This window comes from Conger conger, chromosome 2, assembly GCF_963514075.1.
Source record: "Conger conger chromosome 2, fConCon1.1, whole genome shotgun sequence".
Lineage (NCBI taxonomy): Eukaryota > Metazoa > Chordata > Actinopteri > Anguilliformes > Congridae > Conger > Conger conger.
The window spans coordinates 83,827,676-83,855,149 of NC_083761.1; the positions used below are offsets into that span (position 1 = coordinate 83,827,676).

The 27,474-nt window shown below is 39.6% G+C and overlaps 3 gene segments (V, D, J or C); all 3 read left to right on the forward strand.

Moving 5' to 3' along the window:
* The first annotated feature begins 2,120 nt into the window (after positions 1 to 2,120).
* Positions 2,121 to 8,605, forward strand: LOC133121404 (immunoglobulin heavy variable 4-38-2-like). The segment is given in 3 exon segments: positions 2,121 to 2,194; positions 7,650 to 7,952; positions 8,586 to 8,605. Coding segments are annotated over 3 exon segments (369 nt in total).
* An 8,668-nt stretch (positions 8,606 to 17,273) lies between these two features.
* Positions 17,274 to 17,776, forward strand: LOC133122380 (immunoglobulin heavy variable 3-7-like). The segment is given in 2 exon segments: positions 17,274 to 17,368; positions 17,466 to 17,776. Coding segments are annotated over 2 exon segments (360 nt in total).
* Positions 17,777 to 21,900: 4,124 nt separating this feature from the next.
* Positions 21,901 to 22,379, forward strand: LOC133122381 (immunoglobulin heavy variable 3-21-like; the record flags this gene model as incomplete). The annotated part of the segment is given in 2 exon segments: positions 21,901 to 22,001; positions 22,081 to 22,379. Coding segments are annotated over 2 exon segments (345 nt in total), but the record flags the coding sequence as incomplete, so codon positions are not given.
* Positions 22,380 to 27,474: the final 5,095 nt, after the last annotated feature.

The following is a 27,474-nucleotide window of genomic DNA, read 5'->3' on the forward strand; positions in this document are numbered from 1 at the left end:
ACAGGTGTTGAATGTCAGACACTGACTGAGTCTGAACCAGCAGTTAAAAAGCCTGGAGAATCCCACAAACTGACCTGTACAGCCTCTGGGTTCACATTCAGCAGCTATGCTATGCACTGGATCAGACAGGCTCCTGGGAAGGGATTGGAGTGGGTTGCCTATATTAGCACTAGCGGTGGCACCATCTACTATTCCCAATCTGTTCAGGGAAGATTCACCATCTCCAGAGACAACTCCAACAGCAAGCTGTATTTACAGATGAACAGTCTGACAGTTGAAGACACTGCTGTGTATTACTGTGCCAGAGAGTCACAGTGAGAGAGAGTGAGGGGAGAGCCGCACAAAAACCTCTTCCCCTTTATCACACAGAGCTACAGCAGACAGCCCTGGAATGAACTCTGGGGTCGATAACAGATGGGCAGTCCAAACAAAAGGAGAAACCAAAATCAAAAATTACAATCAGGTGTGGAAACAATCAGGTGGGAGACAGGTGAAACAAATGACAGGGAATGAATTAATTAACACAGACCATGGTGAGCACAGAGGGTAACATAACACAGAAACTCTAACCACTTAAACAAAAACGTGACAATGAAAAACACAGAACCTGACACAGAAATTGGCACCACTGTAAATAGGACTAAATGTTATGAACAGTGCAGCCACTGTTTCTATATACGGAGCTCTTTATCTCTCTCCCCATGCAGTTTGTACACTATCCTGTGGCTAATTTGTGACTCGCTGCACCTGCGGTGGCTCTATATATGATGTGGCCCAAGAGTCTCTGTTTCTGAAAAACAGGAAATACCTTCATTCCAGTTCTGTTATTACATGTAACACCCGTCGATGGTAATATTGCTTAAAAATAGTGGCATCGCAACTGTTGATACTTATAATGTGTCACGCCCCCCTGCTGCATTTTAACATTTTCCCCTTATGCCTTCCAACAGGATGCTTGGTGGGCGTGGTCCCTCCACAAGCGGCACCTGGAGTGAGTTTAATTCCGGGTTTAACGGAGCTCCACCATACAATGAAATTCTTACTTTGCTTATCCTCCTTCCACGAGCAAGAATTAAAGATTGAAAAGTTTTTTTGTTTTTAAAGACATGTATATATATATATATATAGGCCTATATAAGTTATACGCACAGTATTGTGCAAAGAGCAGGTACTTTAAAGTAACTAGTACCGCAGTTCATAAAGTGCACAATGATCATGTAGAAGACAGTGTAAATAAAAGATAAATTAATAAATAAAAACTGAATGAGACAGCAGCAGTAACGTGTCTATGTGTTTGCAGAGTGAGTGTGTGTGTGTGTGTGTGTGTGTGTGTGTGTGTGTGTGTGTGGAGTGAGTGTGTGTGTGTGTGTGTTTGTGTGAACTGTTAGCTCTTCAAAACAGATTCAATTATTCTCTCAATAGTAAACATGTGGTACCCAATGGAATTGTTAATGATTCATAAAGACCATATCTCATTATACATCATATAAATTGTGATCCATATTGTTATGGGTTCATGCGCACATTTTTGAGAATACTTTTGTATTGTCAGTAGAATGAAGAAGGACCTGGCAATCCAAATTATTTCATGAAAAAAGTAATGAGAAAAGTCAAATATAAACTCATTTGAAAATAAACATATAATAAACTCAAATATTTACTTATTGAGGTCACCAGATTATTTTTCATGGAAACCCAAACCATTGCAAAAAATGTACCCTGTTTTTCCTTTTTTGCCAGGATAAGATAGGATTCGGCAAACAGGATAAATATGGAAGGACTCTTCTTAACTTCTTTTTTTTGTGACCTAAACGGAATGTATTCCAGTGTGAAGAAATATGGATCATAATTACATGAGCTTTAATTCGAAAACAATATAATGAATCAAATATTACTTATTACTGATGTAAATTCCAGAGTCATGCTGGTGGAAGCAGTCTGCTGTTTTAATTCTCCTCCAGGAGGGGGCAGCAGTGCTCCTTATAATGGATATTCTGAGCCTCTAAATTTATCTTGTTTTTCTCCTTCCTCCAACCCCCAGAGATTTAAGCAAATTCAGCCCACAGCATTTCCTATAAAAGCCCCTGAGAATTCTCCTCCCAACACAGGAGCATCACCTGTAAGACAGAGGGAGATCTGTGTGTGACAATGGGAGCTATTGTAGCATTAGCAGTGTTGCTGGGAACTTTGTCTTGTAAGTGACTATGCTGTATTAAAATGTTCTATTTTTAAATCCAATTATTTGATAATGTTTTCCAATTTTACGAACTTTCAAAATTATGGAAATATTAAATATATTATTATATATTTAATTTTGTTTTTATTTTCTGTTTATTTCTATGATTAAATTGCTTTATGAGATACATATTGTCTTTCATTTATTTCTCCACAGATGGTCACTGTGTTGAACTCACACAGCCAGGCTCTATGGTTGTAACTCCAGGACACTCTCTGACCATCTCCTGTAAACTCTCTGGGTATTCCCTGACTGATAGCAGCTATGCTACACACTGGATCCGACAGCCTGCAGGAAAAGCTCTGGAGTGGATTGGGCGATATTGGTCGGGTGGAGCCACTGTTTATAAAGATTCTCTAAAGAACAAGTTCACCATCTCTATAGACACCTCCAGTAACACAGTGTCTTTACAAGGGAGCAGCCTGCAGACTGGAGACACAGCTGTGTATTACTGTGCCCGAGAGTCACAGTGCAGCAAAGCTACAGCAGAGCTGTACAAAAACCCTCCCTGATGAGTGTAGTGGTAGAACACAAACATTGAAGAGCTCAGTGAAGTCTGCACCCCATATAACCAGGACATGAATAAAAATATTTAAATGGCATACTGGTTTGGGACCTGTGTTTGGAGCTCAGAAGTTGTGGGTTCAATTCCCAGCTGGATTGTACACATTCAGAAGGCTTTTCTTGGACTATCTGACTGATAATCCAGCTGCATCAATGGCGTTTATGAATGTCACTGAGATTTAGTTTCATGATACCATTAATGAACCAGTAATGCATGCATTATGAACATGTGAAAGGTGATGTAGAGTATTTTCTTCATTACATTAATGGCATTTGGCAGACGCTCTTATCCAGAGTGTACAGTTGATTAGACTAAGCAGGAGACAATCCTCCCCTGGAGCAATGAGGGGCTATTTATCTCATGATCTCTTTATTCCTCTTTGTCCTGTGCAATTGTGGGACGTGTGGGGTTTTGGGAGCAGAGCTTGTAACTCTGAAATTGTAGGTGCAGCTCCCCGCTGGAGATAGATATCCAAGCGCTGAACATGATGCTCGTTTGCATCAGTAAGACTTCAGCTGCAGAAATGGACTGCATGTAAAAATGTCATTAACACTTAACACTGACTGTTTCCTGTATGGAAGCATTAATGAAAGTGTAAAAAATGTATTATTTATCTCATGAAGGTGGAGCATATGCTTTATGTAGTAGCTTTATTTAGTTTTACATCATAAAGAGTGTTACCAGTTCATCAATGCTTCTTACAGACATTATTATTATTAGTATTGTCATTGTAGAGGTCATATCACTGAATGCAAACAAAAGGTCCTGATTAAAACCTACCTGTATTTGTTATATAATGAGAATATTTTTACTGCAAATATCATGAGATCAGCTGATGTCTTTCCCATAGAAGAACAAGCATCCTGTCCTGATTTTTCAATAGTTCTCCAGTAGAGGGCAGAAGTGCTCCTCATAATATATGTTCTGGCTCGCTGAATTTCTCATAGGATTGATCAAATGTAGTACTGCCTGTGTTGAGTAGGTATTGGCAGTTTATGGCTCTGTGCTTGACACGCATCACCAGAATCAAAATACTGGGAAAAAAGTAGACATGTGTCAGACATACAGCATCCAAAGTTTACGGCTGGATATCAGGGTGATTCATGTACTGAGTGGTCCAGTGGAGGCTGGTGACTTCCAGAATTGAGGAGGCCATTTTTTTCCGCTTGCTCACTTCACTCGCGATGGAATGTTCCCTGTTCTCTTATCTGTCTTTGTGCTGGCCAAAGGCATACTATTTGGAGTGTAAGCTACAGTCAGAAAGTTCTGGCTGATGAAATTCATTGTGCAGAGCTTAGCCTTGTGCCTTCCTGAAGAAATGACATTGCTGTAAGTCTATGAGCCTGCCTGATAATTAAGCTGAGAAATGACATTTGGATGTAATATAAATGCCAAGTGAACATGTGTAAAAGGCAGGAATTTTAATTATGTAGTTAAAAACAATTTTGTTTAGCTTACATTTTTCATTCTTCTACAGCTTCAACATGTAATCACCAATTTAATCAAGTTTAGCATATAAAAAAGATAAGATAACACTTTCTTTATCATAGGTAGTTTTATTCAATATATTTAATATAAAATATGTAAAAATATGGTTCCAGTTGGCTTTATCTAACGTTAACGTTATCCACTAGAGGGCAGCACTCTATTCGTATTTAGAGTGAATTTCCTCACAGAGCAACAATTCAGTAATTTGATATGGAAGATTATTAAATTGACTTGTAATAAAACGAAATGGACTACATTAAAAATAAAACTGTTCAATAAATCCCAAATGGTGTCTAACATGACCTATTGAATGTCATTCTCACTCCCTAGTATCTGGAATCTGCATATCTCCAGCCCAAGATCTCAAATTGCGCTAGAATCTCGCCGACTTCCGAGGTAGTTTTAAGCAAAAGTGTTGCTAATGAGCTATAAACTCCAGGGATGATAGCCAGGGGTGTTCTCTAAATTTCCTGAAAAGCACAAGTTGATAGGACACTCGTAGCCACTATGGCGAGTGTTTGTTTGACTGAAGTGACTAGCGAATTCTCAAAATGGCTTCTGTGTTGAATAGGAAAGGAAAGCATAGTTGATTCCAAATGAACCAGTAGCATGTGATTGGACGAACAAAATGTCAATCTTTCAGCCCTGGACACAATGCATGGTGAGGCCAGGCCTCCGTTGCCCACCCATTTTCAGTGATCTGGCCAATCACATATTGGCATGAAAAAAAATGCATTACATTGACTTCTATGAAAAGCTAATTTCCTAGGGGAGGCCTGGCCTCCCTTAATACAAACTGATAGGGAAATCTGGCCTGTTGCTTTACAATTGCAATATTGGGTTTTAGCCATGGGGAAATTTAGATTTATGAACAAAACTAAAATAATATGAATATAAAAAATAAAAAATATGTTTTTTGTTAAAATAAAAAAATAAAATAAATATATTTATTGTTTTTTTTAAATCTCTCTCTTCTCTCAAATTATTGGGGAGGCCAGGCCTCCTCCACCTCTATGGAGGAGCCTCCACTGGTGTGGTCCTATGCTGTCTGTGTTGGACACTCTCATTAGAGTGACTTGTGATGTACTGAGCTCCTGGCTCCACTCTCCCACCCTCACCTGCCAGGAAACTCCCTGGATTCACTATGAATAATAATGCAGACATCAGCCATGGAAGAGAGACACACGGCTGTAATGATGGATAATACTTATAACTGCTATATGATCTGAGCCCCGTCTACAGCTCTGACTGCTCTATTTAAACAGTGTGAGATCTGCCCACCCAGTGAGGAGGAGTTGATGCAAACTCTGAGCTCTTCCTTCTACATTTACCTCTCTGCACTGAGGGAGGAGGGACTGGTGTTGGAGACTGACTGTTGGACTATCATCACAGACTGCAGTCAAAGACTTTAACCATGGCTGTTATAACCAGCCTGCTTCTCATTACAGTGTTCTTTACAAGTATGGTTTTATCTGCCATTCATTTCATTTTTACTGAATTCTTACTTCAGATGTTGTAGAGTACTAAATCTTTGTTACTTTCACAGGTGGTAAATGTCAGACACTGACTGAATCTGAACCAGCAGTTAAAAAGCCTGGAGAATCCCACAAACTGACATGTACAGCCTCTGGGTTCACATTCAGTGGCTTATATCTGCACTGGATCAGACAGGCTCCTGGGAAGGCACTGGAGTGGATTGCTTATATTAGTACACAGAGTTCACCCATCAGCTATTCCCAGTCTGTTCAGGGAAGATTCACTGTATCCAGAGACGACTCCAACAGCAAGCTGTATTTACAGATGAACAGTCTGACAGCTGAAGACACTGCTGTGTATTACTGTGCCAAAGAGTCACAGTGAGAGAGAGTGAGGGGAGAGCCGCACAAAAACCTCTTCCTCTTTATCACACAGAGATACAGCAGAGAGCCCTGGAATTAATTCTGCTATATGAAATGGGCGGCACGGATGGTGTAGTGGGTAGCACTGCCGCCTCACAGCAAGGAGGTCCTGGGTTCGAATCCCCATCGGTCGGGGCCTCTCTGTGCGGAGTTTGCATGTTCTCCCCGTGTCTGCGTGGGTTTCCTCCGGGTACTCCGGTTTCCTCCCACAGTCCAAAGACATGCAGGTTAGGCTGATTGGAGAGTCTAAATTGCCCGTAGGTATGAGTGTGTGAGTGAATGGTGTGTGTGCCCTGCGATGGACTGGCGACCTGTCCAGGGTGTATTCCTGCCTTTCGCCCAATGTATGCTGGGATAGGCTCCAGCCCCCCTGCGACCCTGTTCAGGATAAGCGGGTTAAGATAATGGATGGATGGATGGATGGATATATGAAATGAAACTCAGGGTTTCTGTTAGAAATATCACTGAAGTGTTCTGTTCTTTTGGCCCAATTCATGCTAATAGATACTGGTTCATTCTTGGGCATCATTTATTTACCTTTTAGAGTCACCTGCTAATCTGCAGGCTATAAGGCTGTTGTGCCTCTACAATATTCGGTTTGTGATCATTGTGATCAGGATGACGAGTCAGAGAAAACGTACATTGCCAGAAACATGTTTCACACTGACACCAACCTCACATGGATATTTAAAAAATATCTACATCTTGCATAAATATTTCCCAAATGGTTCACTGTCTCTTATGTTCAACGCACTATATTTTTATTTTCTGCAAAATATAAACAAGCAGGCTGCTTTCATGTTTGTTTGAACTGGATTGGCTTAATGAGACAATTTTTCTTATTACTGTCATTGAGGTGGAAGAGGACCACTTCTGTAAATGTAAATGTGCACTTTACCACTCTTACACTGACAAAAGGTCCAGATAAAATCCATCTTGTTCTTTCTCATATCTGCAAACCATTATTATACTAAAATCATCTGTTATTCATGGAAACATGGACAGAAATCTGCCGTCCTTTACATTTGTTTTTCAGCATTACATCTATTTCCAGTATAATGCACTGAAAATAAGGGGAATTTGTTTTCATAATTCTGTATTGGTATGTAGATTTCAGAGATATGTGGAGTTGTCTGTACTCTTTGGGGCAAGGGAGGACTGTAAATAAGCACATTATCCTTGGACCCAAGAAGTCCAGCTACAAAGATCTTGGTAAATCTGTAGATCATGAATAAAACTTGAGCAGCTTGCTGATCTGCTCTTGTAAGACAGAGTGAGATCTGTGTGTGACAATGGGAGCTATTGTAGCATTAGCAGTGTTGCTGGGAACTTTATCTTGTAAGTGACCATGCTGATATAAAATGCTTATATCCACAGTTGAATACTGTGTGCTGTCTCATTCAGTAATTATATTACTCATTGATATCACTCACAAACATCTTTTTTATTTCTGTCTCCACAGATGGTAACTGTGTTGAACTGACGCAGCCAGGCTCTATGGTTTTAACACCAGGACACTCTCTGACCATCAGCTGTAAAGTCTCTGGGTATTCCCTGACTAGCAGCAGCTACTGTACAGGCTGGATCCGACAGCCTGCAGGGAAAGCTCTGGAGTGGATCGGGTATATATGCCATAGTGGAAGCACATATTATAAAGATTCTCTGAAGAGCAAGTTCACCATCTCCAGAGACACCTCCAGCAGCACAGTGTCTTTACAAGGGAGCAGCCTGCAGACTGGAGACACAGCTGTGTATTACTGTGCCCGATACACACAGTGCAGCAAAGCTACAGCAGGGCTGTACAAAAACCCACCCTGATGAGTGTAGTGGTAGAACACAAACATTGAAGAGCTCAGTGAAGTCTGCACCCCACATAACCAGAACATTAATTAAAATATGTCAATGACATACGGGTTTGGGACCTGTGTTTGAACTCAAAAGTTGTGGGTTCGATTCCCAGCTGGATTGTACACATTCAGAAGGCTTTTCCTGGACTGTCTGACTGATAATCCAGCTGCATCAATGGAGTTTATGAATGTCACTGGCATTTAGTTCAGGATACCATTAATGAACCAGTAATGAATGCATTATGAACATGTCAAAGGTGATGTACAGTATATGTTTAATGAAAGCCTTATTTATTTCATTAATTTATAACTTATACATGAAATAGAGTGAAGAATTACTACATTCTCAAGGCATGTAGTTCATTATTGACACTGAAAGACGTCTGCCTGATGTCTTTACGATTGTCTTTGTAAATGAGAAAATCTTTACTGGATGCAAATAAAATTAGAAGATTGAGGGCTGGTAGGAGCTTTGTGCTTTGTGCATCTATATAATATCTTATATTTAAATCATAACTCCGTGAACATTAATTCTGAATTTACCCCATTAGCCTTGCTACTGATCGACTGACCCTCTGAATTTATCTTGTTTTTCTCCTTCCTCTAACCCTCAGAGATTTAAACAAATTCAGCCCAAATATATTACTTGTTAAAAATTAAATACAAAAATGTCTCTGTAAAATTAAATCTTTTGGAAAATGAATATTTGGAAATCTCAAATGTGTTCTTTTATACTATACATGGAGTTATCTATACTCTTTGGGGTAAAGGATGATTGTAATTGAGTACATTATCATTGGACACTTGGACAAAAAGTCCTCCAAGCTTCTTGGTAAATCTGTAGTTAATGAATAAAACTTGACCAATTAGCTAATCTGCTTTTTCAATTACCCTCCAGGAGGGGGCAGCAGTGCTCCTCATAATGGATATTCCGACCCTCTGAATTTATCTTGTTTTTCTCCATCCTCCAACCCCCAGAGATTTAAACAAATTCAGTCCACAGTATTTCCTATAAAAGCCCCTGAGAATTCTCCTCCCAACACAGGAGCATCACCTGTAAGACAGAGAGGGAGATAACAATGGAACCTATAGCAGCATTAGCAGTGTTGCTGGGAACTTTATCATGTAATTGTGCAAATTTGGATCTTTGGCAATATATTTCAGGATTCATATTTTGAAGAATATTATTAGTTTTCATGAAATATTTTTTATTTTTTCCTTAAATATTTTAACAAGCACTTTTTGATAATTCCATTACTTAATACATTTCTCATACATTTCTAATAATTGTCCTTTTCATCTTTCACACAGATGGTCACTGTGTTGAACTCACACAGCCAGGCTCTATGGTTGTTACTCCAGGACACTCTCTGACCATCAGCTGTAAAGTCTCTGGGTATTCCCTCACAAGCACCTACTGTACAGGCTGGATCCGACAGCCTGCAGGGAAAGCTCTGGAGTGGGTTGGGATCATTTGCTATGATGGAAGCACTGCTTATAAAGATTCTCTAAAAAACAAGTTCACCATCTCCAGAGACACCTCCAGTAACACAGTGTCTTTACAAGGGAGCAGCCTGCAGACAGGAGACACAGCTGTGTATTACTGTGCCCGAGGGTCACAGTGCAGCAAAGCTACAGCAGGGCTGTACAAAAACCCACCCTGATGACGTCTGCCTGATGTCTTTACGATTGTCTTTGTAAATGAGAAAATCTTTACTGGATGCAAATAAAATTAGAAGATTGAGGGCTGGTAGGAGCTTTGTGCTTTGTGCATCTATATAATATCTTATATTTAAATCATAACTCCGTGAACATTAATTCTGAATTTACCCCATTAGCCTTGCTACTGATCGACTGACCCTCTGAATTTATCTTGTTTTTCTCCTTCCTCTAACCCTCAGAGATTTAAACAAATTCAGCCCAAATATATTACTTGTTAAAAATTAAATACAAAAATGTCTCTGTAAAATTAAATCTTTTGGAAAATGAATATTTGGAAATCTCAAATGTGTTCTTTTATACTATACATGGAGTTATCTATACTCTTTGGGGTAAAGGATGATTGTAATTGAGTACATTATCATTGGACACTTGGACAAAAAGTCCTCCAAGCTTCTTGGTAAATCTGTAGTTAATGAATAAAACTTGACCAATTAGCTAATCTGCTTTTTCAATTACCCTCCAGGAGGGGGCAGCAGTGCTCCTCATAATGGATATTCCGACCCTCTGAATTTATCTTGTTTTTCTCCATCCTCCAACCCCCAGAGATTTAAACAAATTCAGTCCACAGTATTTCCTATAAAAACCCCTGCATCACCTGTAAGACAGAGGGGGAGATCTGTGTGTGACAATGGGAGCTATTGTAGCATTAGCAGTGTTACTAGGGATTTTATCTTGTACGTGTGCCTATTTGTTTTAGTATTTTCAGTATTTACATTTTGAAGAATGTTCAGATTTCATTGAATAATATAAACTTTTTTATTTAAATGTCTCTTGAAATATTGTAACAAGTACTTAATGCAGGCAGCACGGATGGTGCAGTGGGTAGCACTGCTGCCTCACAGCAAGGAGGTCCTGGGTTCGAATCCCCGTCGGACAGGGCCTCTCTGTGTGGAGTTTGCATGTTCTCCCCGTGTCTGCGTGGGTTTCCTCCGAGTGCTCTGGTTTCCTCCCACAGTCCAAAGACATGCAGGTTAGGCGGATTGGAGAGTCTAAATTGCCCTTAGTTATGAGTGTGTGAGTGAATGGTGTGTGTGCCCTGCAATGGACTGGCGACCTGTCCAGGGTGTATTCCTGCCTTTCGCCCAATGAATGCTGGGATAGGCTCCAGCCCCCCTGCGACCCTGTTCAGGATAAGTGGGTTAAGATAATGATTGAATGAATGAATGAATGAATTAAACAGGAGCGGCTTGCTGATCTGCTGTTTTAATTCTCCTCCAGGAAATACAATTATTTGGTGATGTTTTCCAGTTTTACTTACTTTAAATATTATGTACTTTGTATGTATTTTTTTTTTTCTTGATGTTTTCTGTTTATTTCTAGAATTATATTGCTTAATGAGATACATATCTTTCCTATATCTGTCTCCACAGATGGTCACTGTGTTGAACTCACACAGCCAGGCTCTATGATAGTAAAACCAGGAGAGTCTCTGAGCATCTCCTGTAAAGTCTCTGGGTATTCACTGACAGGCTACTTTACAGGCTGGATCCGACAGCCTGCAGGGAAAGCTCTGGAGTGGATTGGAAGTATGCACGGAGGTGGGACTTCGTATTACAAGGATTCTCTGAAGAGCAAGTTCACCATCTCTATAGACACCTCCAGCAGCACAGTGTCTTTACAAGGGAGCAGCCTGCAGACTGGAGACACAGCTGTGTATTACTGTGCCCGAGACACACAGTGCAGCAAAGCTACAGCAGGGCTGTACAAAAACCCACCCTGATGAGTTCTGCAGTAAAACACATACCATAAAACCGTAATGTGGAATACTTAATAAGTACATTCAAAAATAATTCCCCATCCCAACTACTACATCTATACACCATTCATCATACATTCGAGAAAAGAAATCTATCCAATGCATTTTGTTGAATAAGAAAATTATACTTTGAAGCCATTGCACCATGGTAGCCATTTGAAGCCAATGACTATGGTAGATGAGCAGCAATTATGACACAAATTAAATACATTCAATTCCATTATATTCATACATTTGAGATTTTATTACATGCATTTCGTTGAATAAGAACATTATGCTTTGAATCCTCTGAACACAATGGCTATGCTGGAAGATGAGCCGTAATTATGACACAAATTAAATACAATAAATTCCATTACAATCATTCTTTAGATGCTCTGAAGTTGATATATAGTAATATATAACTTTCGTCCTGCATTTTAGAACTGAACAGATCATATTATTCTTTGGATCAGTCATAGCAACAGAGATTAAGTTAATTTAAAAACATATTACTGACAAGTTCCACAGTGAAGAAAGTTTCTGTTTGTAAGTGTTACACACGCAGGCTCCAGTGTTTACCACTGGGTATCAGGGTGATTTCTGTACTGAGTGGTCCCATGCTGTCTGTGTTGGACACTCTCATTAGAGTGACTTATGATGTACTGAGTACTGGGGAGCTCCTGGCTCCACTCTCCCACCCTCACCTGCCAGGAAACTCCCTGGATTCACTATGAATAATAATGCAGCCATCAGCCATGGAAGAGAGACTGGAGAAAAAAAAGCCTGGAGAATCCCACACACTGACCTGTACAGCCTCTGGGTTCACATTCAGCAGCTACTATATGAACTGGGTCAGACAGGCTCCTGGGAAGGGGCTGGAGTGGGTGGCCAGTATCAGTAGTGGTGGTGGTGGCAGCACGTGGTATGGCAAGAGACGACTCCAACAGCAAGTTGTATTTACAGATGAACAGCCTGACAGCTGAAGACACTGCCGTGTATTACTGTGCCAGAGACACACAGTGAGAGAGAGTGAGGGGAGAGCCGCACAAAAACCTCTTCCCCTTCATCACACAGAGCTACAGCAGAGAGCCCTGGAATGAACTCTGCTGTATGAAGTGAAACTCAGGGTTTCTGTTATAAATATCACTGAAGTGTTCTGTTCTTTTGGCCTAATTCATGCTAATAGATGCTGGTTACTTCTTGGACATCATTTATATATCTTTTAGAGTCACCTGCTAATCTGCAGGCTGTAAGGCTGTTGTGCCTCTACAATATTTGGTTTGTGATCATTGTCATCATGATGACGAGTCAGAGAAAACGTACATTGCCAGAAACATATTTCAAACTTACACCAACCTCACAAGTATATTTTAAAAATATTTAAATCTTGCATCAATATTTCCCAAATGGTCCACTGTCTCTTATGTTCAACACACTATATTTTTATTTCCTGCAAAATATAATCAGGCTGCTTTAATGTTGTTTGAACGGGATTGGCTTAATGATGCAATATTTCTTATTACTGTGATTGAGGTGAAAGAGGACCACTTCTGTAAATGTAAATGTGCACATTACCACTCTTACACTGACAAAAAAGGTGCAGATAAAATCCTTCCTGTTCTCTGTCATATCTGCAAACCATGAAAGCAACACATTTGATGCTAAAATCATCTGTGTTATTCAGGGAAACACAAACATACACATAAAATCAGCTGTTTTACATTTGTTTTTCTGCATTACATTTATTTCCAGGATAATGAACTGAAAATCAGGGAAAATGGTTTACTTCACTGGTATGCAGATTTCAGAGATATGTGGAGTTATCTATACTCTTTGGGGTAAAGGAGGACTGTAAATAAGTACAATATCATTGTACACTTACAAAAAGTCCAGATACAAGCTTCTTGGTAAATCTGTAGTTCATGAATTAAACTTGAGCAGCGTGCTGATCTGCTGTTTTAATTATCCTCCAGGAGGGGGCAGCAGTGCTCCTTATAATGGATATTCTGACCCTCTGAATTTATCTTGTTTTTCTCCATCCTCCAACCCCCAGAGATTTAAATAAATTCAGCCCATCGTATTTCCTATAAAAGCCCCTGAGAATTCTCCTCCCAACACAGGAGCATCACCTGTAAGACAGAGGGGGAGATCTGTGTGTGACAATGGGAGCTATTGTAGCATTAGCAGTGTTACTGGGAACTTTATCTTGTAAGTGACCATGCTGTATTAATATTTTCTGTTTCCAGTTTTATTTACTTTAAATATCATGTAAATATTAAATATATACATATATTCTTTCTCCATGTTTTCTATTTATTTCTATGATTATATTGCTTACTGAGATACATATCTTTCTTATTTCTGTCTCCACAGACAGTCACTCTGTTGAACTCACACAGCCAGGCTCTATGATAGTAAAACCAGGACAGGCTTTAACCATCTCCTGTAAAGTCTCATATTCAGTGAGCAGCGCTCACACACACTGGATCCGACAGCCTGCAGGGAAAGCTCTGGAGTGGATTGGAGCTATATGGCATAATGGAGGCACTGTTTATAAAGATTCACTCAAGAACAAGTTCACCATCTCCAGAGACACCTCCAGTAACACAGTGTCTTTACAAGGGAGCAGCCTGCAGACTGGAGACACAGCTGTGTATTACTGTGCCCGAGACACACAATGCAGCAAAGTTACAGCAGGGCTGTACAAAAACCCTCCCTGATGAGTTCTGCTGTAAAACACACTCCAGAATGCCATAATGTTGAATACTTAATAAGTCCATAAAAAAACACCCAATCCCAACTACCACACCTTTACAAAATTCACCATACATTTGAGAAAGAAATCTAGTAAATGTATTTTCATGATTAATTAAATTATGCTTTGAAGCCTTTTAACACAATGCCGATGCTGGCATATGAGCAGTAATTATAAGACTAATTAAATTATATTACAATCACTTTGTAGATGCTCACATATTCTGTGAATAAGTTGTGGCAACATTGAGTAAGTATTATCAAAAATCTATTACTGACACATTCTACTGTAATGTTGGTGGACGGTTTCTGTTTGTAAGTGTTACACATGCAGGGTCTAGTGTTTACCACTGGATATCAGCGTGCTTTCTATACGGTGTGGTCCTATGCTGTCTGTGTTCAACACTCTCATTAGAGTCACTTGTGATGTACTGAGTACTGGGGAGCTCCTGGCTCCACTCTCCCACCCTCACCTGCCAGGAAACTCCCTGGATTCACGATGAATAATAATGTAGTCATCAGCCATGGAAGAGAGACACACGGCTGTAATGATGGATAAAACTCATAACTGCTATATGATCTGAGCCCCGTCTACAGCTCTGACTGCTCTATTTAAACAGTGTGAGATCTGCCCACCCAGTGAGGAGGAGTTGATGCAAACTCTGAGCTCTTCCTTCTACATTTACCTCTCTGCACTGAAGGGAGGAGGGACTGTTGTTGGAGACTGACTGTAGGACTATCATCACAGACTGCAGCCAAAGACTTTCACCATGACTGTCATAACCAGCCTGCTTCTGATTACAGTGGTCTTTACAAGTATGTTTTAATCTGCCATTCATTTTATTTTCACTAAAATTGTATTTGTCATGTTGTTCATTGTCATATCTATGTCATTCTTCATTTCACAGGTGTTGAATGTCAGACACTGACTGAGTCTGAACCAGCAGTTAAAAAGCCTGGAGAATCCCACAAACTGACCTGTACAGCCTCTGGGTTCACATTCAGCAGCTACTGGATGGGCTGGATCAGACAGGCTCCTGGGAAGAGGCTGGAGTGGGTTGCTAACATCAGATATGACAGTGCCTCCAAATATTATGCCACGTCTGTAGAGGGAAGATTCTCTATATCCAGAGACAACAGCAAGAACCAGCTGTATTTACAGATGAACAGCCTGACAGCTGAAGACACTGCTGTTTATTACTGTGCCAGAGACGCACTGTGAGAGAGAGTGAGGGGAGAGCCGCACAAAAACCTCTTCCCCTTTATCACACAGAGCTACAGCAGAGAACTGGATCTAATGAATGAATAAAAGAACAATGCTGTTTTTCAATTAAAGATTCATATAAAATTTGGGTACAACATTTTTATGGTTTATTTAATACACATTTCGACATGAATAACTTTCAACCATACAAAGCTTGTCCCCATTCATATTAATGAGATTGGAATGCATTTTTGGAGAAACAAAAGCTGAACATTAACAGTTTCAATTATTCTCTCAATAGTAAAATATGGTTATGATATGCACCCGATGGCATTGCTTATGATTCATAAAGACAATATCTGCTTCTAAATCATATAAATTGTGACCATGTTGTAATGGGTTTTTGTATAGTTTACATTATGTATAGTTATGCAAATATTGGGGGGACATTGACTCAGGAGGTAAGAGCAGTCATCTGGGAGTTGGATGGTTGCTGGTTTGAACCCACCCTGGGTGTGTCGAAGTGATATAAACAGTATATTAAGTAATTTAGCAGATGCTCTCATCCAAAGCTACAATAAATGAAGCATGTAGTTATGATATGCACCCAATGGTATTGTTTATTAAATGCAATGAAATGTAAACTTTATTTTGTTTATGATTCATACAGAACATATGGTTATACATCATATATATTGTGGCCCATATTGCTATGGGTTTATGCATATTCATTATGGGTTCATGCACACATTTCGGAGAAGAGCAGCCTTCATATTTTCAGGGGAAGGATCCAAATTATGGCAATCCAAGTTATTTCATGACAGATTAGAATGATTAGAAAATAATAGAAGATTTATTCATTTGAAAATCTGAATCTGAAAAGATATATTTATTTATTCAGGTCACCTAATTTATTTTTTCATGTAAACCCAAACCTTGCAAGATATGTTTTTTTGTGCATTTGGTTTGACTTTAAACAGGATAAGATTCCAGAAACAAGACAAATAAGCAAGGACTCTTCTTAACTTATATTTATTTTTTAGTCAGTTTCAAGTGACCAAAATGGAATGTAATCCATTGTGTAGAAATATGTGCCATAATTACATGAGCTTTCATTCGGAAACAATATAATTAATTGAATATTACTGTTACTGATTTATGCCTCACAGCAAGGAGGTCCTGGGTTGGAATCTCCGTCGGCTGGGGCCTCTCTGTGCTGAGTTTGCATGTTCTCCCTGTGTCTGCGTGGGTTTCCTCCGGGTACTCCGGTTTCCTCCCACAGTCCAAAGACATGCAGGTTAGGCTGATTGGAGAGTCTAAATTGCCCATAGGTATGAGTGTGTGAGTGAATATGTAGATATAGATTTAGTCTCCTCACTGTCAATATAAATATTAATATCACTATTAATGTACACTTCATTTTTGTGCAGGGTTTCATAAATGAATGTGTGTTGTACTGAATGTGATGAACACTATGTTTCTGTGCAGGGTAACAGAAATGAATGTGTGTTGTACTGAATGTGATGAACACTATGTTTCTGTGCAGGGTTACAGAAATGAATGTGTGTTGTACTGAATGTGATGAACACTATGTTTCTGTGCAGGGTTACAGAAATGAATGTGTGTTGAACTGAATGTGATGAACACTATGTTTCTGTGCAGCACCTGTGAGTTCCCTGTGCTGCTGCTTCTAAACTGGAGTGAGTGTGATCAGCAGCAGCCCTCACTCTGCCCTCCCCTAGAGGAGGGTGCAGTGCAAACCTCCCACAGCTTTAAATGGAGCCAGTGTCAGTGTGAGAAGCAGAGCAGCAGTCAGTGGGACTCAGTCTGTACTTTAACTCAGCACTCCTCCTTCTCTCCTGCAGCCATGAAGCTCCTACCAGCCCTGCTGCTCCTCACAGCTCTCACTCTCTCAGGTCTCTCTCTCTCTCTCTCTCTCTCTCTCTCTCTCTCCTTTTCTCTCTGCTTCTTCCATGTTCCACAGATAAAATCTAATTTTTATTTTAATTACAGGTGTTCAGTGTGAGATTGTCCTGACAGAATCTGAAGCGGTGGTAAAGAGACCAGGAGACTCTCACACACTGACCTGTACAGCCTCTGGGTTCACATTCAGCAGCTACTGGATGGGCTGGGTCAGACAGGCTCCTGGGAAGGGACTGGAGTGGTTGGGATATCAGTATAGCAGCACTAGATATTATGCCCAGTCTGTTCAGGGAAGATTCACCATCTCCAGAGACGACTCCAACAGCAAGCTGCATTTACAGATGAACAGCCTGACAGCTGAAGACACTGCTGTGTATTACTGTGCCAGAGACCCACAGTGAGAGAGAGTGAGGGGAGAGCCGCACAAAAACCTCTTCCCCTTTATCACACAGAGCTACAGCAGAGAGCCCTGGAATGAACTCTGCTGTATGAAGTGAAACTCAGGGTTTCTGTTATGAATATCACTGAAGTGTTTTGTTCTTTTGTTTTCGTTCATACTATATGCCTGATAATTCTTGGACATTAAATACCCTTCTGCTAACCTGCAGACTGTATTGCTGTTCTTTCTTGACTATATTATATTCAAAAGTTTCAAAGTTTTTAATATATATTCAAAAACTTACATTCACAGAAACATGTTTCATACTTACACCAACCTCTTTAAAAATCCTGTAAACATTGCATAAATGTTTCCCAAATGGTCCACTGTCTCTTACGTTCAACACACCACACTATATGTTAATTTACTATAAAATATTTTACATTTACATTTTACATTTTAGTCATTTGGCAGACGCTTTTAATCCAAAGCGACTTACAAGTGCATATATAAACAAGCAAGCTGCTTTCATATTTGTTTAAACTGTGTTGGCTTAATGGCACAATGTTACTTATTACTGTCATTGAGGTGAAAGAGGACCACTTATGTAAATGGTAACTTTACCACTCTTACCATTAACACAACACATTTTAGACTAAAAGTGTCTGTGTTATTCATGAACATGAAATTTGCCAGTATTTACATTTGTTTTTCAGGATTCGGCGTTAAAACTACATCACTTCCCTGAGATGTCCTGCAATTCTATAAGACAATCAGCAGGGAGGTTGTTCCAAGCGTGTTGGAAAAGTTGCCACAGTTCTTCTGCAGACTTTGGTTGGCTCCTTGCTTCTGAAGTTTTTTTGTAAAAATTAGTCAATTGCTGACAGTAATATATTACTTGTTAAAAATTAAATACAAAAATGTCTCTGTAAAATTAAATCTTTTGGAAAATGAATATTTGGAAATCTCAAATGTGTTCTTTTATACTATACATGGAGTTATCTATAGTCTTTGGGGTAAAGGATGATTGTAATTGAGTACATTATCATTGGACACTTGGACAAAAAGTCCGACAGGCTTCCTGGTAAATCTGTATAAAACTTGACCAATTAGCTAATCTGCTGTTTCAATTACCCCCCAGGAGGGGGCAGCATAATGGATATTCTGACCCTCTGAATTTATCTTGTTTTTTTCTTCCTCCAACCCCGGGAGATTAAACAAATTCAGTCCACAGTATTTCCTATAAAAGCCCCTGAGAATTCTCCTCCCAACACAGGAGCATCACCTGTAAGACAGAGAGGGAGATCTGTGTGTGATAATGGGAGCTATTGCAGCATTAGCAGTGTTACTTGGGATTTTATCTTGTAAGTGTGCATAAATTATTTTTGTATTTTCAGATTTCATAGACTAATATTAACTTTTTTATTTAAATGTCTCTTTAAATATTGTACCAAGTACCTAATGCATTTCTAACACATTTCTAATAATTATCCTTTTCATCTTTAACACAGATGGTCACTGTGTTGAACTCACACAGCCAGCTATGGTTGTAACTCCAGGACACTCTCTGACCATCTCCTGTAAAGTCTCTGGGTATTCCCTGACTGACTGAGCAGCTACTGTACAGACTGGATCCGACAGCCAGCAGGGAAAGCTCTGGAGTGGGTTGGACGTGTCTTTGGCAGTGGAAGCACTGCTTATAAAGATTCACTAAAAAACAAGTTCACCATCTCCAGAGACACCTCCAGTAACACAGTGTCTTTACAAGGGAGCAGCCTGCAGACTGGAGACACAGCTGTGTATTACTGTGCCCGATACACACAGTGCAGCAAAGCTACAGCAGGGCTGTACAAAAACCCTCCCTGATGAGTGTAGTGGTAGACCACAAACATTGAAGAGCTCACTGAAGTCTGCACCCCATATAACCAGAACATTAATTAAAATATATCAATGGAATACCAGTTTGGGACCTATGTTTGGAACTCAAAAGTTGTAGGTTCAATTCCCTACTGCATTGTACTCATTCAGAAGGCTTTTCCTGGACTGATAATCCAGCTGCATCGATGGAGTCCATGAATGTCACTAACATTTAGTTTCATGATGCCATTAATGAACCGGTAATGAATGCATTATGAACATGTCAAAGGTGATGTAGAGTATATGCTTCATGAAAGCCTTATTTAGTTAGTTATTTATACATAAAATGTGTGAAGAATTTCTGTCACACTTAATTACTAAATTCTAGAGGTATGGAGTTAATTATTGACACTCAATTAAAAGAGATCTGGCTCAGTACAATTTCTTTACGATTGTCTTTGTAAATGAGTAAATCTTCACTGTATGCAAATAAAAGTTCTAGATACAATCCTTGCTGCACTTTGTAATTTATATGATATCTGATTAGCCTTGTGTTTGCTATAGCTTATAATAGCATTTATGTACAGTCATTGTGCTATTTGGGGTATTCTTGCTGCAGGAGGGGGCAGCAGTGCTCCTCATAATGGATATTCTGCGCCTCTGTGCTCCGGCAAGTGGCACGTCATTATTCGGCAGCTGTACATTATTCCACCAGCAGGTGTCACCAGTGTGCACTTGAGCCCTCAAGAAACACATCCGTTTTTCCAAGACAATTGACAAATTGACAAATTGTCAACGGTTCAAGAAGCCTGAAGAAAACATCAGGAGCTGAAACATGGATCTGTATCCATGGGCGTGGCTTTTGATTGACATTTGTATGCAGTCGTGATGAATGATAAATGGAACAATAAAGAACTAACGTGGTGGTAACGAATTATACAAGGTGGGTCTTTTTGAAACCAAATAAACACTGCTTTAATCCAATTGCATGCAGTCTTTTATTAATTCATGCTGAATTTTCAAAATTTACGATATGGCCTTTTGTTCATTTGTGTCTTGAGTTTTCATTATCATGGTCATTTCATAAATGGAAATGTGGCATGGAACAGCTTCCATATTTGGGTGATTTCTGAATTCCGGGAAGATGAGTGTTGAATCCGGGCCTGTGTGTGAACCAGCCGTTAAAAAGCTTGAAATAGTGAATGTGTCAGTCACACACTAAAGGCTCTGCTGGAATTGGTCATCTGCTGTCCCCCACCTCAGTGAAGGTCTCCTGGAAGCACATGAGGGACGTTACAGCAGTGCTGGAATTCTGCTTCAGACACATCAGCCAGCAGCCTGTCTTTGTCCCACAGAGGGGACCCTGTGACCAGTGTGCAAAGGGGGTGTCCTGTGGAATTGTGGGAAGTTTGGGATTTTCCTGAGTCTTCATATTGAGCTGCAGTGCTTGAACCATGTCATAAATGTAATCAGAAATTGGCTAAACAGCAAGCAAAGCACAATGCATGAATCAGATTTTCTGTAAATACGACAAAATGTTTTGAACAATGCAGACACTGTTTCTGTATTTTGAGCTCTTTCTCTCTCCCTTTGCAGTTCTTACACTATCCTGCACCTGGCTCTATATATGACGTAGCTCTATTTCTGAAAAACAGGAAATACCTTCATTCCAGTTCTGTTATTACATGGAACACCCGTCGATGGTAATATTTTAAAAAAATAATGGCATCGCAACTGTTTATACCTATAATACCTGCCAATTTATATCATATTTATATTCATTATTTGAAATATTTGTAATGTTACAGGTTACTGGGCAGGTGGGGGGGGGGATTTTGCAGGGAGGATCACCACATACACCCCTAAGCCCTCTGGAATCACAGTCTGGGGCTTGAGAGGGCACGGCCTGAAGAAGCGGTGTTGCACTCCTTCTGCCCACCAGGGGGCAGGGTTGTAGTGGTGAGTCCTCAGCAGTACGTGGAGGATTGAGGAAAAAACAGGGTACAATCGGCCAGAAAATTTTTAAGTGTGATTTTAAGAGGAGGGTCACACATCTCCCATAAGCACAGCTTTGAGTGTACTGTCATTAAGCAGCTAAACACTCTTCTGTCTGAAAAGATAGAGGTGGGGTGGAGGTCCAGTTTGAGGCCAGTTTGGGTATTCTGGACTTCTGCATAATGTGAAGATCTTCATAAACAGTGTGAAATCTGCCCGCCCAGTGAGGAGGAGTTGATGCAAACTCTGAGCTCTTTGTTCTACATTTACCTCTCTGCACTGAGGAGGGACTGTTGTTGGAGACTGACTGTAGGACTATCATCACAGACTGCAGTCAAAGACTTTCACCATGACTGTTATAACCAGCCTGCTTCTGATTACAGTGGTCTTTACAAGTATGTTTTAATTTATTTCATTTTAACTGAATTCTTACTTCAGATGTTGTAGAGTACTAAATCTTTGTTACTTTCACAGGTGTTGAATGTCAGACACTGATTGAGTCTGAACCAGCAGTTAAAAAGCCTGGAGAATCCCACAAACTGACCTGCACAGCCTCTGGGTTCACATTCAGCAGCTCCTGGATGGGCTGGGTCAGACAGGCTCCTGGGAAGGGACTGGAGTGGGTTGCCACTATTGGCACATCTAGTTCACCCATCTACTATTCCCCGTCTGTTCAGGGAAGATTCACCATCTCCAGAGACGACTCCAACAACAAACTGTATTTACAGATGAACAGCCTGACAGCTGAAGACACTGCTGTGTATTACTGTGCCAGAGACACACAGTGAGGGAGAGTGAGGGGAGAGCCACACAAAAACCTCTTCCCCTTTATCACACAGAGCTACAGCAGAGAGGCCTGGAATGAACCCTGCTGTATGAAGTGAAACTCAGGGTTTCTGTTATAAATATCACTGAAGTGTTCTGTTATTTTGGTCTAATTCATGCTAATAGATGCTGGTTAATTCTTGTATATTCTTTTATATACCTTTTAGAGTCACCTGCTAACCTGCAGGCTGTAAGGCTGTTGAGCCTCTACAGTATTCGGTTTGTGATCATTGTGATCATGACGACGAGTCAGAGAAAACATTCATTCCCAGAAACATGTTTCAAACTTACACCAACCTCACAAGTATATTTTAAAAATATTTAAATCTTGCATGAATATTTCCCAAATGGTCCACTGTCTCTTATGTTCAACACACTTAATTATTTACCGCAAAATATAAATAAGCAGGCTGCTTTAATATTTGTTTCAAATAATGGCACAATATTTCTGATTACTGTCAATGAGGTGGAAGAGGACCACTTCAGTAAATGTAAAAATGCACATTTCCACTCTTACACTGACAAAAGTTCCAGATAAAACCCTTCCTGTTCTTTGTCACATCTGCAAACCATTATTATACTAAAATAATCTGTGTTATTCATGGAACCATGAACATACATCATTGAACATTCATCATTTACATTTGTTTTTCTGCATTACATTTATTTCCAGGATAATGTACTGAAAATAATGGTAAAATTGTTTTTGGAATACTTTATTGGGATGTACATTTCAGAGAAATGTGGAGTAATCTATACTCTTTGGGGTAAGGGAGGACTGTAAATACAGTAAATCCTCAAATTGTGTCCGGGATTCTATTTGAAGCCGGGCCTCGGATAATAGCCAGGGGCGTGGCCAATTCGGACAAATAAAGGCCGGCCCCCAAATACAAGCCGGGGGAAATATTGCCTACCAGTAGGGCTACCAGTCCATGAGCACTAGAAGACATTGTTTCGATTTAACTAAAATCTTCTTTATAGTTTATATTGTTGGTTGGTTTTATACTGTTACCAATGAAAAGTCGTTGTCCTACACCATGGGTCTCCAACACGTTGCTCTCAAGCTACCAGTCACTTGCCGCCTCCTTCTAAGTAGCTTGCCCAAGGCTGAAGCAGTATACATTTAAACACAATTGTTGCCGTGAGGCATTCCAGCCTACGAATTTAATAAAAAGTAAATCAGGCAAAATAAAAAATTAACTCAATTTAGGCTACTTGGCTACACAATAAGGTTTCCATGTATTTACAGCACAGCGCACGTTCATTGAATGAATGAAAGCGGCTGCCTTGGCTCGCAATAAACAGACGGGTGGAAATCCCAACACTCTTTCAACTACATAAAACTTAACAGTCAACCATCAAATACCACCCAGATTTCAGTGCCCATCAGTCCCAACATTTAGCAATAGAATCAAACAGTCCAAAAGTAAATTAAATCCCAAACCAAAGCGAAAATCTTTTGATAGCCTACCGGTATGCTGCTCCAAACGAAACGGATGTCTCACAATAAAACGCACTTTAGGAAAAAAAGATCCTTAACTTGCTGTTATTTACGCTAATTTGTTATTGTTCATGAAGGCGTGTCTGGCAAGTTGTTATTTTATGGATTCTGGACTTCTGGATGTGTGATTTCTTGTGTTTGAGAATATTTGCAATAAACTAAGTCTGTTAAGACTGACACTATGACTTACCAAACAGTGTTTTCTGATTAGCCTACACTAATTGATTTCTGAACGGTTACAGGAAGTGTTGAACAGTGTTGCCCACTTTAAGTGTAGCCTTTTACTTTATTTGTAAGAATAAAATTCTACACCAGAAGTCTAATAAGAAATAAAGGCCTGCCTCGAATACAAGCCTGCCCCAAATAAAGGCCTGTGCTTCGTGCAGCCTAAGTAAATAAAAGACCCGGCCACAATTTGAGGATTTACGGTAAGTACATTATCATTGGACACAAAAAGTCCAGATACAAACTTCTTGGTAAATCTGTATCTCATAAATAAAACTTGAGCAGCTTGCTGATATGCTGAACTTATTCTCCACCAGGAGGGGGTAGCAGTGCTCCTCATAATGGATATTCTGACCCTCTGAATTTATCTTGTTTTTCTCCACCCTCCAACCCCCAGAGATTTAAACAAATTCAGCCCACCGTATTTCCTATAAAAGCCCCTGAGAATTATCCTCCCAACACAGGAGCATCACTTGTAAGACAGAGAGGGAGATCTGTGTGTGACAATGGGAGCTATTGTAGCATTAGCAGTGTTACTGGGAACTTTATCTTGTAAGTGACCATGCTGTATTAATATTTTCTGTTTTGAAATATAATAATTTGGTGATGTTTTCCAGTTTTATTTACTTTAAATATCATGTAAATATTAAATATATACTCTTTTTTCTTCATATTTTCTATTAATTTCTATGATTATATTGCTTAATGAGATACATATCTTTCTTATTTCTGTCTCCACAGATGGTCACTGTGTTGAAGTCACACAGCCAGGCTCTATGGTTGTAACTCCAGGACACTCTCTGACCATCTCCTGTAAAGTCTCTGGGTATTCCCTGACTGATAGCAGCTACTGTACACACTGGATCCGACAGCCTGCAGGGAAAGCTCTGGAGTGGATTGGACGCATTTGCTCTAGTGGAGGCACTGCTTATAAAGATTCACTAAAAAACAAGTTCACCATCTCCAGAGACACCTCCAGCAGCACAGTGTCTTTACAAGGGAGCAGCCTGCAGACTGGAGACACGGCTGTGTATTACTGTGCCCGAGAGTCACAGTGCAGCAAAACTACAGCAGGGCTGTACAAAAACCCACCCTGATGAGTTCTGCAGTAGAATACATACCATAATATTATAATGTGGAATACTTCATCAGTACATGAAAATAAAAATCGCCCCATCCGAACTACCACACCTTTACAAAATTCACCATAAATTTGAGAAATAAATCTATTAAATGCATTTAAGAAACTTGTGTTTTGAAGCATTTGAACACAATGAATATGGTAGCATATCAGTAGTAATTATGACACAAATTAAATTAAATTACAATCACTTTGTAGATGCTCATACAGAGAGATATCCAGTGATAAATAACTGGATATTTATCATATTATTCTGTGAATAAGTCGTAGCAACATGCAGTAACTAGCAACGACTATCAGTGAACTGTTTTGTTATTTTCTTTATGTCTCATCATTTATGCTATTAGATGGCAGGGAATTCTTGGTCACCTTTCAAATTCTCTTGGCTTACAACTTATTCCTACATTTTAGTGGCATATCATTAGTTATTGCCACTGATGTAAAAGAGATCTCCTCAGGAGAATTTCTGTATGTAAATAAACAGATCACTACACAAATAGAAGGCCAAGATACAAACCTGCCTGTTCTTGGGTCATCTATATCTATAGTATAGAATATCGATACACAATATCCTGGGACAAACCTGATATTACTACCCAGAGAAGCACAAAAATACACAAATTGTTTAATAAAAACTTTCCCCAGTAGGTATTTTTATTTTATTCAGGATAATATATTGTAAAAAAGACAAGGCTAATTCGGTGTACCTAAATGGAAAACTCACGGCACTCCTGGGTGGAGTTTTCTGAGCTGCACTCCTTCGTCAATTGCGTCTACCTAGCTATAATGGCTAGCTACCAGTAGGAAAGCAAACGTACCGGTATCCATTTTCCCGACCCGCACTGTATAAAATTAAACACAAACTAATTAAACATCCCGCTAAATTTGCTAGCCAGCTCAGTGGCATACCAGTGCGATGTTAGCTAAATTAACTAGGTAGTCAGCTAATAATGTATTTGACTGTAGCTAGAATAATAAAAGTCACTTGCTAACGTAGCCTAAGTTAACTAGTGCTGTAAGTTCGCTCAACGTAGCCGCTAGCTCTAACGTTAGTTAACTGTTATACTGGGTGTGATCTGGGGGTGGCTACGGTTATCTTTTCATCAGATATTTTAAATTCGCCAAATTCATCTCGCAAGTTTGTCCACAACGTTATTGTTTGATAACAACTTGTTTGGTTATAATGTGTAATTTGTCAGAAAACAAAAACCGCCCAATACTGCAAAAAGTTGCCCAATCTGGCAATGTGACAAGTGAAAAGCGGTAAAAACAAATAACTTAAAAGGACTGAATTCATGGTCTGTAATGTGATGAAGTTAAAAGTTGAGATATAATGATATTATCAGCAAAACGATCTTATTTTGCTAACCTGATATTGCTTGCTCATTCCTGCGTTTGTGCTTTAGCATAAAGCTTAGGGGAGAACTCCATTCGTGATAAAGCCATTCGTGGAGTTGCTCTTGTGTTGAATCACAATTATTATTTCGTCCCCCTATTCAGGTAATCACTACCATTAATATGGTGAGGAAACATTTGGATGTTCTTTGTGTATATCTTGTTATCTTAGGAAAACGTTTTTACGGCGTTTTCGTCGAGTTTTATTCTGAAATTGAAAGAAGAATAGCATGCTGTTTATGTTAGCGTCCTGCCAGTACTGAAGGAAGTTAAAGCACATGTGAGGCACGCGTCTTGCTAGCTTGCACAATGCTGGATATTTCATGCCGATGAATCGGTCCAATACCTTGTACTTAATTGTGTGTTGGAGAATATGAAGTAAACCTTTATCTAGGTTATTTCAGAGAAATGGGTATCAGATAAAGTACAGTATGCATCTAGCTAGGATAGCTAAAGGCGCCAGTTTGCTATATCTATTGCTAATAGTTTTGAACTGCCCAAACATATTATTTTATGTAAGATAACAAGGATGGACATTAGTTCACGGTTTTTCTGCATATGTTACTCGTCAACTGTTTGTTTTGGCATTGTTTATTACTTACTGATTGGTGATAAAGCCATTCGTGGAGAAACACTTGTGTTGAGTCACAATTATTACTAATGAACAGTAAAATATCACTTTTTACCAGTAGATGGCATGAGCGTGTAGGAAATGGGGAGAATGGATTTTCTTGACTTAAATGAGCTAGTGAGCCAAATAGATATTTAGTGTAAATAAAGC